Source organism: Plectrocnemia conspersa, unplaced genomic scaffold (genome assembly GCF_051122295.1).
Source record: "Plectrocnemia conspersa isolate PC_06_02 unplaced genomic scaffold, ASM5112229v1 ptg000014l, whole genome shotgun sequence".
In the NCBI taxonomy this organism is placed as follows: Eukaryota; Metazoa; Arthropoda; class Insecta; order Trichoptera; family Polycentropodidae; genus Plectrocnemia; species Plectrocnemia conspersa.
The window spans coordinates 27381610-27398918 of record NW_028277178.1 but is presented as its reverse complement, the minus strand read 5'-3'; the positions used below and the strand labels follow the sequence as shown (position 1 = coordinate 27398918).

At 33.6% G+C, this 17309-nt stretch overlaps 2 protein-coding genes across 2 annotated transcripts in view; one reads left to right on the top strand and one right to left on the bottom strand.

Moving 5' to 3' along the window:
- The window catches only part of L (zinc finger protein Lobe), a 39979-nt gene extending 31215 nt beyond the window's left edge, over positions 1-8764 (top strand). Inside the window, exons 4-7 of the mRNA XM_088203801.1 lie at positions 5384-5618; positions 5689-6579; positions 6645-6962; positions 7029-8764. Coding sequence (XP_088059927.1) covers positions 5384-5618; positions 5689-6579; positions 6645-6962; positions 7029-8636 — 3052 coding nt within the window. The 3' untranslated portion in view covers positions 8637-8764. The remainder of the gene's footprint in view (positions 1-5383; positions 5619-5688; positions 6580-6644; positions 6963-7028) is intronic.
- Positions 8765-9160: 396 nt separating this feature from the next.
- On the bottom strand, positions 9161-15657 carry LOC148226660 (inactive CLIP domain-containing serine protease A3-like). Its single transcript, XM_088203895.1, has 7 exons — positions 15605-15657; positions 13282-13981; positions 11548-11799; positions 11393-11490; positions 9742-9975; positions 9475-9676; positions 9161-9411 (listed from the first exon to the last, which is right to left on the bottom strand). The coding sequence occupies exons 2-7, from the start codon at positions 13978-13980 to the stop codon at positions 9247-9249; spliced, it is 1650 nt and encodes a 549-aa protein (XP_088060021.1). The 5' UTR covers position 13981; positions 15605-15657; the 3' UTR covers positions 9161-9246.
- Between the last annotated feature and the right edge of the window lie 1652 nt (positions 15658-17309).

Below are 17309 nucleotides of genomic sequence, written 5' to 3'. Positions count from 1 at the left end.
CAAATCTTCCGTCGAGATTTTTGACAAGATTACAATTACCTCATACTTAGTATTGTATAATGTAATAAATGGACGCCAGATAAGAACTGTCGGTTTAAAATACGTTGCGTCATAACGATCGGATCTTACATAGAGAGACCAGATTGAATCTCGTGACGTGCACCTAAGTTAATATATCATAAATATTTACGAGTTACCGCCAATGTCCGAAACTTATAATTTGATTCACGGTGACTGGCCATTGTCAATGTGTATGAGCAAAAAATTCGCGAAAAATTATTCAAATATGACTGGCTCAATCGAAGATTTAAGAATCAATTTTAATGAGAAAACATTCACCTTGAGTTACTTTTGATTGCTCAAGTCAATGTATTATTATTAAATTACCATTGTCATGTTTTTTTAATAATAAATGTGTCATCAATATAGCAAAAAAAATACCTGTTACGGAAAATGTTCAAGCAATAATAATTATTCTTAAATCACAATAGTTGTACAAATTGGACAATGATACATATATTTATGTCTGTCTTTGCATCATATTATCTCCAAGACATGCTAAAGATCAGATTAATCTCTTGGAAATTTGTGTGGGTATAGACAAAATATAAAGCGGCTGCTTTCTCGGGCTTTTAAGAATTCGTACGAGTTCGTTTGAACTCTCGCTTATCGCAAATTCTGAGTATATAAGTTCCTATCTAAAGTGATTCAGTACGACAGTACTATGGTCTTCTGAATAATACAGATGATTTTAGGCGGAACCAGACTCTTTGTTTTTATGCAATACATATTTTATTCGATTGTGTAGCTGCGTAATGTATTTTTGATATTAGTAATATTTTCGTTATGCATCGACCTTTTAATGCAGATATTTTGGTATCTACTGTAACTTGACAGGCGTTAAGCCCAATGCGTTACGAGGTGAATATATCAACTGTACCAACTGGATAAATAAATCAGATATAATGTTAGTATCATTAATTAATAATAACCAAACTGAAAGTCTGCGAATTAGTGGCACATGTGAAGTCAGTCTCGCTGCTCCTCTAAAATGTATTTATGATCTGATTCTCAAAACATCATCATTTCCTGATCTATGGAAATGCACAAAAGTCACCCCTATTCATAAAAAGGGTGGCAAATTATATATAAAGAATTATAGACCAGTCGCAGTGTTGTCAGCTCCTGCTAAATTATTTGAAATAATTATTCATAAATATCTCTATAATTACTTTCGGCAAGTTTTGTTAGACCAACAGCACGGGTTTCGTCCTGCCCGTTTCACTGTTACTAACCTTCTGTCGTTCACCAAAACGGTGACAACTTCTCTCGATGCGGGAATTCAACTCAAGTAGACGTCGTGTATACAGATTTTGAGAAAGCCTTTGACAAAGTTTGTCATAGGTTATTATTAAAAAAATTGTCGAACCTCGGTTGCTCAGATAATTTAACTCGGTTATTCTCGAGTTATTTAAGCAATCGTGGACAGTTTGTAACTTATCAAAAGAATATTTCACTCCTTCGGGGGTTCCTCAAGGATCCAATCTAGGACCTCTGCTTTTTGTGTTATTTATTAATGACATAAATACAGCAATTAAAAATTCAAGTTTTCTTCTGTACGCAGATGATTTAAAATTATATAAATGCATTCGATCTGTTGTGGACTCCTTCTCTCTACAGAGTGATTTAGACTCTGTAGAGATGGGCTTCCATTAACCGTCTGCCCTTTAGTGTTGGAAAGTGCCATACTGTGTCATTTTCTCGATCCCGTTCGCCATCAGCTTATTTCTACCATCTCGGTGGTAACATTTTGACTAGAGAAACTTCCACTAAAGATCTCGGAATGACTTTCGAGAGCAAATGGAGGTTCTCTCTACACATACACGACGTCTGTGATAAATCTTCCAAGATGCTCGGCTTTGTTATGAGGAATGCCTTTCACTTTGACGATCCGTCAGTTATTCGCATCCTCTATGACACCTTAGTTCGTAGCATTCTTGAATCGGGATCTATAATTTGGAATTCCCGAATAGCCAAATATTCTCTTTTAGTGGAAAGAATTCAAAAAAGGTATTTAAAATACCTTTACAAAAGGACATTTGGTTTTTATCCGTACATATATCCCAGCGACTTTCTTTTAGGAGCGTTGGGATACGATTCGCTGAGCTCTCGCAGAAAGTTGTATGTCGCTAAGCATTTTTTCAAGTTACTAAAAGATGCTGTCGACAATCCAGCTATTCTCGAGGAATTCCAGTTTTGGGTTCCGGAACATTTTCGAGAATCACGATCGAGACCTCTTTTGATGGCCGTTAGGGCTAGGACATCCGCACTTGCTGACTCGCCTATAGCTGTGGCTATCCAGCTCCTTAATACGCTGGCATTACATATTGACTTCTTTAATGCTAGCTACGAGGATCTGATCCAGATTGTATCATTTAATTTTGATATTTTATAATTTTTTGTTATGTTTAAGTATTGTTATATGTATGTATATATATGTTTTATAAATATAAAATTTATTTTCGACCATCGTGGCGCATTGGGGTAACCTGTTAGGCCACGATGGTCTTAATTTAATCTTAAAAATAAATAAATATTTATTAATAATCATTAACTATCATTAACGTGTAATATAATTTATAATCCATTTGCCAGTAGAAAATACTCTTAATAATAACGCATTTTTATAAATAAAAATTTGCGTCTGTTACCGCCGGGGCTCGAACCCGCAACCTCAGCGTTATTAATCAGATACGTTACGGACTGCGCTATTTCGACCTTAATGTTTTGAAGTACTAGATTCCGTTTAATTTACGACTACTCGGATAAACATTATGGTTATTTACGGCGTCAAAAAAAATAACTTTTTCGTTTCATATGAAATAGAATAGACACAATACAAAAGTCTTTTATGACTAACTTCGTCGCAACAATAATGTATGGTCCCGATATGAGACAATCCATAAATGACGTTTTTTTCAGTGCATTAAACTTTCACTCATAAGTAAAAAATAATTATTTTATTGCTCTTTGAATAAAAACATTTGTTTTTTAAAATGGCAAAAAAAGGCCAGTGAAATATAACTTCACTTGTTCACATTCACTATAATAATTAATATATATTTATGATGTAACATTTCGAAGATTTTTTTTGTTACACATATAAAACTTTACACTTACCTCTAACATAAAATTGTTTTCATTCACTTGAACTCGCAATTAAGATCCGGTCGTTCTATAAACGGACGATATTACTACCATCATCCGTAACTCGCTCCACAAGTGCACCGATCGGAAATAGCATACCGAATCCGGTCATAGAGCACGCGGGGTGCTGCCTGAGAACCAGTTCTGTCCGAAGAAAGCCAGAAGAGATTGAATTAAGACGTCAGGACATGCCTCGGCGGCCTCCCACACAAAAGAATAAACAAAGAGGTCCATCGGCGAGATGCTGCCTCAGATATGCCGATGACTAATTGCCGCAAGCTTTTGTGGTCGCCTCCGCGTCATTTGTCACTAGGAACCCTCCGTCGCCATTGAAACGACACTCGAGTGATGATAACGAATTAATCATATTCTTGGTTCTCTCGGATCAAACGGTCCGGCGACCTCTTTGTGCTGCAGAGGTGAATACGTTTGTCATAACTGTTGTCTTTGGAAGAACGAGCTCAAAGGACGAGGCTTTCGTGGAACAGCACCCTTTGTTGTACTCTTTGAAAACCATCAAAAGCTACTACCAGAACTCGATGCATCTCACAAGAAACGCTGACCTTAAAAACAACCACTTTAAGGTTGAAGTCTAATGGGAACAGTACAACATGGTACTTCAACAATTTCGTAGAACTCCCTGGTTTTTATCAGGTTGAACAATTAATCATATCCTAATAATTTTAATTTTCTTGTTACTATAAAACACTGTATCGTTACAATTTATTTTGGTTCGGTGATGATTCATCTCTTGTCAGTTAATACCACAAAGTATTTATATTCGTAAATATCAACATCCGTGAAGGTTATAAATATATATTTTTAAATAGGGTGGGACAAATTTAAAAAAATATTTAAAAAGTTGAATACCCAAAACCCTAATTAAAATATAATGTGTATTTTTAACTTTAAATTTTTAAATTCGCATAATTTTTTTTTTAAATATTGCATATGAATTTAAATTTGAAAATGAATGTTTAATCCTTAATTTTGAAATGAATTATTATTATGTAGAGTACGCTCGGGATAAGGATGCCGGTTTGTTATTGTGTGCGTGAACTGTGTGGCTCAAAACAATTTCGCTCAGAATATTTAATTTTTTATTTTAAAAGAAAATATATGTTTATTTAACATACATACATCTGAGCTAAGTTGGAAATTAAAATGGACAATTAATTATATATTATATAATCGAAGAAACCAGACATTGATGTCATTAATTTATTTGCAAAATTCAAAATCTTTCACTAGTCAAAAAAATAATGAAGTCTTTAGCTATTCTTCAAAAACAAAAAGATATAAAATGGGTAAAGAAATTATTCGCAGATTGTTTAATGGCTCGACGACTCTATTAAATCATTAGAATCCATTGAATAAATTTAAAAAATACCATTGGCGCAACGATAAGAATAATAACTTTTTTAAGCCTTACAGAGAATAGTGTAAAAAATCCAACAACGTACGGATTAATGGAAAAATAATTAAAATATTTTAATCCACGGGTAAGAGAACGAATAACTTACAGTATATATTTGAAGTCTTGATATCAATTAACCCAGATATGCCCAAGAAATTTTGTTCTCTTAAAATTTAATTTATAAATAAAAAACAGTGGCACAAATTTAGTGACCTACCCATGGGACAGTGGGCATATCTGGGTTAAACCAATATCAACACAAAATTATTTAAAATAAATCACTAGAGAAGATCGAACTTCTGTGCCACACTGCACTTTAATGACGAATATCAGCGTTGACGAATCAGCGACTGTCCTTAAAAGAGAAAGAAAGACAACGAAGTACACGCTACGTCACTTCTCCCTCTCATATACATGTACACGCACATAATAACAAACCGGCATCCTTATCCCGAACGTACTCTACATGTTTATTCTTATACAGGTTAATTTTTATCACACGGTAAAAATGACGCACGGTGAAACGGACACGGTAAGAAGTCCATATAGCGAGTGCAAGTAAAAAGATCTCACCGCACGCGCCTGACATGCATATGCATTCGTACGTACGCATGCAAAACTTTCTGGTCCCCGATTGCACGCTCCCACTTAGCACGCTCTCTATCTACCGTGTTATCGAGGAGTCTACTGTGCCTATTTACATCATATGATCCATAAATTCGCTTTTAGCTAATTATAATATAAATATTTTTTTTTCAGTGATCATCTGAAGATTCACATGAAAACGCACGATAATCAAAAACCATTCCAATGCACAGTCTGTAACAGAGGTTACAACACTGCCGCAGCTTTGACGTCCCACATGCAAAATCATAAGAGAGGAGAGAATGGAGGTTCTTTGGGAATTGGTAGTCAAACTCCAGGAGCCCGCTCAATTCCTGGTTATAGATGTCTGCAGTGTGGTGATCGTTTTAGACGCCCTGATTTGTTACAGGTAATTATTTAAATAATACTAATCTTTTGAATATCTGTCAACTTTATAATATATTGAATTGATTTTTTAGAGTCACATGAATTCTGCGCACCCGTCCGAGGCAGCTTCGGAAGAAAGCTCCAGATCGTTAGCGCTTACACCACCGTCTCCTCGCAATCGTCCTCCTCACGCCTTATCTGCTAAACTGGCTTGTATATATTGCACCAAAGATTCCTTTACAAGTATGGATCAGCTACAAACTCATGTACGTTCCATGCATGGGGCTCTCTTGAGCGGAGAGCTACCTGCGTCGCCAGCTCAGAACGGCGTTCCTCCAGCTCGTTCGCCAGCATTGCATTTTCCTTGTGAAATGTGCACTATGAGGTTTCCTACTGGAGCGGCGCTTATCCAACATGCCACTACTTCTCACGCTAAAAGAAGTCCAGGAAGTTCTCCTTTAGTTTGTGTCGCATGCTCCGTTCCTTTCGATTCGCCAGCATCTTTGGCGGAACATTTCTTGTTGGTGCACGGCGAACAACTCCGTCCGACAGATTTGAGTAAAAAGAACACGGAAAGATCTGCAAAGAGACCCAGAAGTAGAGACGAACATTTGGGAGCTGGGACTTTATTATGTAATCAGTGCGGCGCTGCTTTGCCTGATTTTGAATCGTTTCGAATCCACGTTCGATCGCATTTAGAAGGAAGTAATGTCGGACCAGGATCTAGCGGAGCACCGACAAGAGATAGAAGTCCACCTTTATCTTGTAGTCAATGTGGCGCAAGATTTAGCTCACCTGGTGCTTTGGAACGTCACGCAGCAGCTCACGTGCTAGCATTAGGTTCGGAATTTGGATGCCCTAGTTGTGCACGCGCTTTTACAAAACCGGATGAGCTACAAAAACATTTGATGGATCTCCATGCACATCATTTATATCGCTGTGCTATATGCAAAGAGATGTTCGATTCCAAAGTCGCTATTCAAGTAAGAGTGTTATTGAAGTACTAAATATATTCTTTTATACTAATTTATTATACAATTTGTTTTAGGTACACTTTGCCGTAAAGCACAGCCACGAATGCAAAGTCTATAGATGTACGGTTTGTACATCTCCTCCAGTATCATTCAGAACTGAAGCTGAGTTCACCATGCATGTCCGTGCACAGCATCCTCAACACGTCCAACATCTCCAACAGCCTCCATCTGCAGTTAGATGCTTATTTTGTCGCGCAACATGCGCTTCTGAACTTGAAATGCAGTTTCACTTAGCTGCACATGCTGATCATTTTCGCTGTCCTATATGCAGAGAGGGATTCCATGTAGAGTTTTTATTGGATCGTCATATGCAAACCCATCATACTCCTCAAGTGCGTATTGCATTCCTAATTTTATTAAATATAAATCTTACTACAATCAATAACAATGTTTTTCAGAACATCAACGGAAGCAGTCCCAAGCCAAAACAAGCAGGATCCGGTCGACTCAGTGTCAAAATTTTACCGTCCGAAAACAACAATACAAAGAAAGATAACAACTGTTGCGATATATGCGACAGGAACGACTTTCAGTCAGAGAACGAGCTCATGGCGCATCGTAAATTGGTTCATCACATCAAAACCGGCGGAAAGAATGGCGCAGTAAGTCTCAGTTGCGCTTATTGCAGCGAAAACTGTAAGTCAAGAGCTGAACTTGAAAACCACATGAAGAGCCACTCTCAAGGCAGCGCTACTGGTGGAAAACACAAATGCCTCATTTGTGACGAAGTCTTCCCGTCGACCGCGATATTGGCGGAGCATAAGCTGACCCACTGTAAAGTGTTAACTGGAAACACTTGCACCCAGTGCAAAGTGACTCTAGCTAACGAAGATCAATTCTTCGCTCATCTCTCGCAACATTCCAACAACAATAACTCACCAGTGAGTCCCAGCTCTAATTCTCCGGTCACTTTGCCTACCCCGTGCGTTGTATGTCGACAAACATTACTAACAGATTTAGAAGCTAGAATCCATGCTAGATTCCATCTGAAAAATTCTGGAGTCATGTCTGAAACGTTTCAATGCGCTTTGTGTCTCAAATCTTTTGAATTACAAGACGTGATACCGACTGGAGGGGAACGAAATAACGGGATACCAACCACACATGTCTGCAGAGAATGCTATAGACAACATAGTGGCATACCGCGATCTACTGAGCGTCGGTGTAATGAATGCCACTTAAAGTTCGAGTCTCCTTCAGCTTTAGAAGCACACATTGAATCTATTCATAGAAAAACTTATTCTTGTATTGAATGTCAAGCTTCGTTTGAGTCTGAAGAAGAAGTTCGCGTTCATGTCCAAGGACACGTAGCCGGAGGAGGATCATTAGAATGCAGACTATGCAGACGATCTTTAGGATCACCGCTTCAGTTACAAGCTCATTTAATTGAGCATACCTTTGCTGGTTGTGGAGGATTTACATGTTATCTTTGCTCGGCGGTGTTCACGGCTGCTTCTGCTCTTCAACAACACATGTTGGCTCACGGTCTTGCAGCAAGGCCTTACGATTGTGCTCGATGTGGTCTCAAATTCTTTTTCAGAGCAGAATTAGATAACCATAGCTACAGTCATTTGGAAGAAGACGCAAGACTCAAGATTAATAATGCGGATCCGACAAAACATCCTTATTTTGTAAATCAAAACGGTTTTCATGGAATTGATGCAATGTCTTACTTCACTTCGTCACCTCCAAATATGAAGAAGATCAAGACTTCGAATAGCCCTGATTTATTCAAATGCACTGAATGTCCAGCTGAATTTAATAATATGTTAGCTCTACACGGTCATATGCGTCAACACGAAAAAGAAAGCAACGAAGAATCCGTTAAGCATGAAGAAGTTGCGATAAAACAAGAAGTAGAAGATAAAGGAGATGAATACATTGAAGTAGCGTCTCCAGCTCCTGTCGACCAGGAAAATGAAAAAAGGCAGTCTGTCGATAATTTAGAAACAAACGGCGAATTGCCGCTTATGTTGAGTCCGAAGAAAGAAAACGTTGAAAATTAAAGCCCTTTCGTTATTTTCTGCAAGAAAAGCAATGCTGAATGTGATAGTCGACCGATTATATGTTTATGTTGACAGCCCTTAAAAGTGTCGTACGTTCCTTAAGTGTTAAAATGTATTATTATATTATTAATATTATTATTATTAGAGAGTATGTGCATTTTTAGAAATAATTTAGAAGACACATATACATATGTATATTAAAAATAGACGATAGAACTCGTAATAGATTCTGAATCGATTTTTTAAAACGACATTCCATTATTGTTGGCTTTAGGAATTATTTTTTAAGTGTTGGATGGTTCTGTTTTATTTAATTTATATAATTATTTGTTGCTACGTAATATTTAATATTTAAAAATATGTTAAAGTACTATGTTAAATCGCACCATTAAAGCTTTGTAAGTGTTTTATTTTAATTACCGGCACGTATTTTGTTGTTAATCAATTATGTTATAATATTTCTAAAAGTAATTAAAAATAATAATTTATACGAAATTTTAAATAAATAAATATATTAACCGAAGTAGTAAATATTTTCTTGTCTTTCAACATTTATAAAAAAAATCTTATATAATAAATAATCACATATTTAAAAATATATATTATAATTTTAAACAGTAGCTTGCTTTGATGATATCCATGGTAAATAGCTAACCACATTTACATAAGCTGCTGGAATACCTTGTGAAGCACATCCCAAGCCCCAAGCTACTAAACCAGCCAAAGTCCATCTCCCTGGAGTAGCTTCACAAACCAAACCAGACCCTCCATCTCCCTGAAAGTATTAAAAAAAACACAAAAATAAAATATATTTCAGATAGTTTCAAAATATACTTACAGTACAAGCATCTTTATCTAATTCACCGCCAGCGCATATGAAAGAAGTTCTATCTAATACAAACGATGGTCCTAGGCGAGTCGTTTTAAATGTATTCTCACAGGTCGTCTGAGGTATTATTGGAACGTCTACGGCTTTCAACACAGTTTGGTACAAGCCAGTGATTCCAAATGAATTTTTACCCCATCCAGAAACATAACATCTAAAAAGAAACTAAGGTGAGTATCTTAAAGTGTATATAGAATGTTACAGTTTCTCGTTAACCACCTTTGACCGTCAAAACTTTGACCAGCAGATGGCATGCAAATTGGAACTATAGCTGGCGTGCCAATCGGTACTCCGCCAGTTATCCTCATTACAGCTATGTCGTTGAAGAGATTGTTTGGATTCAAGTTTTCGTGTATCCAAACTCTGCTTAAAGTGTAATCTCTGTAAGGATACTGTTCATAGTTACCGGCAGCATCCCATTCGCCCAAACGTACTTTGAGACCAGCACCGTTCCTGTTTCAACAAAAAATATTAGTATGATATTATAATACACAATTCAATATTGCAATCACTTATTATTAACCTGAATCATAACTCAAGTATCGATAATTAGTTCACCCTTAAAATTAATTTTAGATTAAGTAGTAAAAAGCATCAACCTTATAAAAACTCATATATTAAAAACAAGATTTGCTAATATTTGCTGCTTCAAAAATTAGATAACTCGCTAAAAACAAATTATACTTAATTGCATGTTATATGAAGTTCATAAAAAAATCAGCAACTGTTGCGATATTTCATGCTTACTTTATTACCTGTGGTTATTTAGTATGTCAAAAAAATTTGCTAGTATTGAGCACATTGTAAGTAACATCAATAGGCAATTAAATAAAGTTTTTTTATAATTCAAAAACTTTTTCGATCAGTTTTAAAAATTAAATATAACTAAACTTACACTAACAAAGAATGGATTTGAAGAGTATTTTTTACATTATCTTTAATAGTAGTGAGGCAGAAAAAGTCCATGCATTTCAATGTAAAAAAAACACTACAAAAATCGTCAAATAGTATCACAGTTTCAAAATAAAATTACACTTAAAAATAAAAAAGTTATAATTAAATTACTAAAATACCGGTACATAATTAGAAATATATAAAAACCGCTAATTAGTGCTCTAACAATACCATTTAGCTGGCGATACATATTGATATTTTTCATAAATTTCAACACAGTTGAAATGCAAATATGTATTTATTCAAGTGCCAATATATTATTTCCAATTTAATATATAGTTTCGCGTGTACTTTTGTCTAAGCATAATAACATGATAAATCTCTACGGTTTAAAATAAGTGAGATAAAATCAGCAAATACTCTATTGATGTAGAGCAGGGCTCGGCAACCTATGACCGCGGGTTACTAAGTGACCCGTTTGATTATTTGAAGTGACCCATTTCTGCAAATAATAACGATGTCACAACTAGACCACATATATGGTTGTTAGGACCAAAAATATTCACTGTCACGAATAATCTTTTTAATAGTCGCATTTTAATTATTTTGACCTGCAGCTAAAAAAGGTTGCCGAGACCTGATGTAGAGTCTAAAGCACTATAAATAAATGAACTGTCAAGAACAATACGCGTTTTTTATATAGATTTTTAAAATATTGTAACATGATACATAAAAATATTGTTAAATAAAAGATGCGATTTTCTTTAATTATCACTTTCCTATTTTTTTCAAATATTTTCTATATTATTATTTAATATTCTATTAAATATTATCCTAATAGCTAATCGTATGATTGCAGTAAATTTAATAGGTTTGAAACTCTACTATAATAAATCATAATTTTGATTCGCAACTTTGCTATTACACCTTTGATTAAAAAATAAAATTTTGTACAAAAATATTTAAATCTACTCACGTGAAGTTCATTATTCTATGAGCTGCTGTTAATACGTGTTGCATATCAATAAGTATACCTCCTCCTACGTAGACATTATCACTAGTTAAAACAACGACCTAAAAATAAAATAACTGTAATATTTACAAATTTGTATTAAAAAATAAATAGAGTACCATCCAAGGATAGTCTCCATATCTCGCTTGTCCAACTTGAGTGGGATATGTAATTCCAGCTTGGATCCTAGAACCGCAAGACTGTTGCGGAGTCGGAGGAGCCGTCGTCGCAGGTGGAAGTGTAATCGGAGGAAGAGTAGTTGGAGGTGGAGTTGTAGGTGGAGGTAAAGTAGTAGGTGGAATTGGTGTTGGAGTGGTTATAGGTACACAGCAGTATCTCAATCCAGTCAGACATTGTGGAACATTATTTCCCTGAATAAATTAAAATATATATAATGTCAACATATGTAACTTTCACATCGCACAAACCATTCATTTTACAAAACAGGAAAACATCAACGAGATAGAATAAATAATTAGCGACTATATTATTGCACTGCTATCTAGATGGTAATTAAATGTGAAGTGCCATTTTTTTATAAAAAAAATCAGTGATTTAGGCCACTGCTTTCAAATACCACTTTCGAAACTAATACAAAATACAATGTTAGCCCTTTATGAAACTAATGATAAATAAGTATTTATTTCAACATTATAAATGTGTTTGCATTAGAAAAAATATGTTTCTTCAGTTATCAGTGAAGCTATTAAATAAAAAATATTAATAACAAATTCTATATATTTTAAATTGATCACAGCTTGTCGAATGATTAAACTATCAAAGAATAATGACAATCCATTAAAAATACTAAAATAGTTAAATCAAATATAATAAGGTGTAACTTTCATATATATAATACAATAGTGAATTTACTTCTGACAAGAACAGAAGTCAGAAGTGAATTCGCATATGTCAGCACTTATGTGCTGACATAAGCGAATTCTGAATAGAAATCAATGATATACGCTATGCTAGTATATAAGCTTGGTTGCAATTACGAAGATTTTTTGCTTTAATTATATTTGCTTATTTCCGTCGTTTTTTTTTCAATAACATATTTGCATAGCCGTCAGAGCTTAAACAGATAGAGATTTGGCAACCTTTCACTTGTTTTTTTTTGCATTCATCTTACTGCGTTTGTCAATGCAGAACAATATTATTTTTATTAAAGGCACAGAACGGCCATTATGTGCCATGTTTTTAGCTAATCTGATCGTTATATATTTATATATTATTGGCAATTTGTTTATTACGCTTTTAACGCGTATTGAAATTTTTTCATTTAATGGTCAATGTTTTAATTTCAATAAGTGCTTTAATCCTGACTAGTAATCATCACAAATCTTTGCTTTTCTTTACGTTTTATTTGTTTTCAAAACCATTAGTGCCTTATTTATATTGCTAAAATAATATTTTGTGATCTATCTGCGTCTATTTGCTTCTGTGCATTGACTCTTGAGAATAAATATACTGTAATATCGAATATAAATGTAAATATCGACAGTTTTTTTAATTTAAAATTAAAACGTTTTAATTAATAATAAAATTATCAAAATAAATTAATTTAATTTAATTAGTGCATATATTTTTATTACCATTGATGCGAGTGAAAATGAACTTTATAGTAAACTCTGACATGCAATTTTTATTATTAATCTTAAAACTGATACGCTGGTTAAATATAAGTCCAAGATAAGCTGCCCCTAAGATATCATTTGAGTAAATATGAACAATTTCCAAGAAATCGGAATGCTTGGAATGCTTTGTATCATATTTTAGAAGCTCTGTGTATGTGACTGAATAATAATATAAAAACTACTTTTACAAATTATATTTATATAATATAAACTCACCCCAGATACTATGCGAAAATCTATAACTCCAGAACCATCAGATGTAGTGTTAACGGGACACAGAGATGCCAGAACACATCCACAGGAAGTTTGCCTTTTTTGTCGATTATGATCTATAGATCTTTTACTCTTCGGAAATATAATCGGCTCATTTTCGATGTCAATTTCAATGACTATATCTTGATAATCTATCCCTCCAAATCTTTCCACAATGTCGTTTCCATCGTCAAAGAATCTAAGCACTGGTGTTCTTGGATCAATATTTGGTATCGGCTGTTGAGTTGGAGTTACTCCAGGAGCACTGGTGATTCCAGGCGTAGGAAGGCTGCTCACTGGTGTCAATGGTGGTAATGTAACAATCGGACGGAAAGTTGTAGTTGTAGTTGGCAATGTAGTTGTAGTAGGCAATGTAGTTGTAGTTGGCAATGTGGTTGTAGTAGGCAATGTAGTTGTAGTTGGCAATGTAGTAGTTGTTGTTGGGGGAGCTGTAACTGTAGTCAACGGCGATGTTAAAAATGTGAAGGTAGTCGCCGTTGTTGGAACTGCTGTCGTCGTATTTGGAGCTGCTGTGGTCGTAACTGGTGGACTAGTTGGAATCAATATGGGTGGTGGTATTCCAATTATTTGTGGTGATAGTAAGTTGTTGTTGTTTTGTGGCGGCACTATGCTAAGGCATGCTGCTAATAACCAAACGCACATTCTGAAAATTGGACAAGAAAAATTATGTGATAATAAAAAAAGTAAAAGCTTGTATTCTATACCATATGTTTATTTGTACTACCAAAAACACTAACAATACGATTTTTTACATAACGTTATATTGTGAATTTTAAGTTGATCGCAATTTTTTTAAAGGTGCTTAGAATTTACAGGCTGGGCCAAAAGTCACTTTACTATTTAATAATCAATTATTTTTTGTGGTTATCTATTATTTTATGTTCCAAAAATAGGTGGATGTAATTTTTTTATGTTTAAAGGATTTGTATTAAGAAAATATTTAAAAATGTTGATAAATAATTTAAGACATACCTAGAGAATACAGATTGGTTATGGTAGCAAAAGATGAGATGGGTTGTCAATTTAACCAGAGGGGCAAAAAATTGCTGTTGAAATAAATTTTGAAGTGCCGGTACTTCTGATTTTAAAAGCAGTGTTTCTTCATTAACCTCGATCTCTTCTGATAGAACGACTGAAAGAGCTCATATATGTAAAAATGACAATAGATTTTTATTCATACACACATTTTAAAAAGTCTCCATGTTATATAATATATAATATTGGGTAAAGTATTAATTAAAATAATAAAAATATTTAATTATTAAATAGTTAACCCTTAAATGCATGGTGTTGCAAATCTGCAACAATTTATTTAAGCGCTTATAACTCAGTCTACGTTCAATAAAGGAACGCTATTGCATAGTGTTACATATGTGTAACAAATGCCGAGCCATTGGGTTTTCAAATTATTCCGATAGATGTCTCTGTACGTGTGATAATGCCGTTTAAAAAAATCGTTGAGTGCAGATGTGTCACATTTTTGGGAATTTCAACATTTGTTTTCATTGATGCTAATGGATATACAACGAAAAAAATTAATTTATACACTCCAAAAATGTTAGTCTATTCTATTTTTTGTAATAGTTGCATAAAATAAACAAAACATGCAGTCGTAGACACTGGTCTATATTGACTAAAAAGGAACAGATGCAAAATGCCGAAATTCAATGGAATTTCACAAACAATGTGTGAAAAATGTGGTGTGGTCTAAATGTTTTTTTAATTATTTTTCCGTCATTTTCAGACTAATTTTAGTATAAGAATATTTTTATTTTTGAATTTGGAAAAGTCATACATTTAAGGGTTAAGTGACTTTTTGCCCACAACATAAAATTTAATTATATAGTACATTGAACAGTGAATGTCTTAAAAACTCTCAGGTCAATGAAATCAATTTTTTGATGTCCACAGCACATTTATTTTACCTGATTGAAAAAATTATGGACGAAAAAAAGCCACCAATCATCTAGTTCTTTAATTATCTGGATAACTAGTATTAACATTAACTAGCAATCAAAGTCAGTAGTCTTAAAATAATTAAGATAATATTAAAAAAAACAATAGATTAATGCGATTAAGGCTAATTAATTTGACTATCATAAAAATGAGACTCCCAAAATAAACTTGCCAATGAAATCTAATATACATTTTATTTATTATTTTTTAACTTAAGAATTAAAATTATTATGCTTTAAAAATATGTTTTCTAGTTAAATATATTTTATAAAAATATGCAAAAAAGAGCTTATTAAAAATATTAGTTCACCTGATTATATTGTCCGAAATCCGCTTCTCTACAGCAGCCTACCAAGCCAATGCTCAAAGCAAGAATGACACATTTTTAAATGACGCAACTGGATAAATACGGTAGTTTCAGAGACCGGAACATCAATTTGCTAGTTGGTCAGCTCGGGTTTTCCACTTATTTCAGCCAGCAGTGCAACCTTCCAATAATAGTTAGGTTAATCGGTTTACGGTCATCCTACGATTATCTCACGATCAGAATAATCTCTCAGGTATCTTTATTTACTGTCAAGGGTGCTAAAAACTGCTCAATGACGCGGTCAAGGACCTTAAATGCTATTTTTTATATTATATATTTACCTATTGTAGGCGTCAAGGTTTTTACCAATTGCGACTGTGCGTATACAAAAGTACAAACATATATTATTAGGTTGATGGCGGCAAATTAGGATGACAAAACACATTTTTCAGTATTTTATGCATTTTAAATACATAAAAAATGTAAACTTCTATTCAAAATCATTGTTAAATATACAATATATGATTTTAATAATACTATATGAATATGTCACTATATGTATTGAGTCTTGTTACGACCATTGTTAATATCAACAATAGAAAAATATTTTAACAAATGAATCTGTTCTAAGAATATATTTAAAATGCATATATAATAGTTTTACGTAAACATTTAATACAGTAAGACTGTTTTTACTATCCAAAATGTTGTAAATAGTATTTTTTGATAAAAAAAATGGAAGCTGTGGTGAACACTGCTTTAGAGGCTAAAGACATCATATCCATAGTTCCATATCTTAGGTAAAATGTACTCCAATCATCATTTATTTTTCTTCCTAAATTGTTCTATTTCTTTCGCTTATGTAAGAGGTTTTTTAGTTTTTTCAAATTATAACCACAAACTTTTTATTTTATATTATTATTTTATTCACAATCTGTAAGCATAAAAATGGTTATAAACCACTAACATGTATAGTATATATAATTAGTATGTTTGTACTATTATTATTAAAATTAAAATAAACGAAATATAAGAAAGATATCGAGGCTAAACAATTCCGTTAATAATTTTTATTATTGCACTTCATCTAAAACCGTTAATCACTTGTAAGCACTCTTTGTATGGAAAGGATGCGCAAAAGACAATGCGTTCTACAATGAACCTAATGACTATTTTTATTTTTACATATTTATTAACGGTTCCTTAAAGTGGTCATCTGGTAGTTTTATTTTTAAAGCGTAAACATATTGTATGGATGTGTCCAATTAGCGATGCAAATAGCCCACCAACATCTACATCTGCGATTCGCCAGAGACTCTTCGACTTTCAAAACCAGCTATTTTGACACGATAAAGGCTTAATTAAATAAACCGCTTTTCAAGCGTCTATTTTGGCTGCAAAGTTACCCCCTTATTGCACCAAAACACAAGTGATTCAAACACCAGTGTTGATATGCTACAAAATTTAAAAAAATTCTCATCTGCTTCAATTAAACCTTGTAATTAATTATCAAAACGAAAGAATCTAGTACTTTTTAGAGATAAGTATTGTTCATGGGATTCTTTGTTTTTAAATTTTCGATTCTCCTTTTTTACACATACTGAAACTGTAAAATAGTAAATAAAAAAACAGTAACGACCTTTGATAATCGTCGCGTTGCAATTAACTTGAATAAGAACATAAAAACTAATCGGTTGTATGTTCTATA

Coding starts and splice junctions, on each gene's coding strand:
- LOC148226660 (XM_088203895.1), bottom strand. CDS start 13,980: ATGTGCGTTTGGTTATTAGCAGCATGCCTTAGCATAGTGCCGCCACAA. Junction 11,491..11,547: donor ATGGAGACTATCCTTGGATG/GTACTCTATTTA, acceptor TTTTATTTTTAG/GTCGTTGTTTTAACTAGTGA. Junction 9,412..9,474: donor TAGATAAAGATGCTTGTACT/GTAAGTATATTT, acceptor TAATACTTTCAG/GGAGATGGAGGGTCTGGTTT.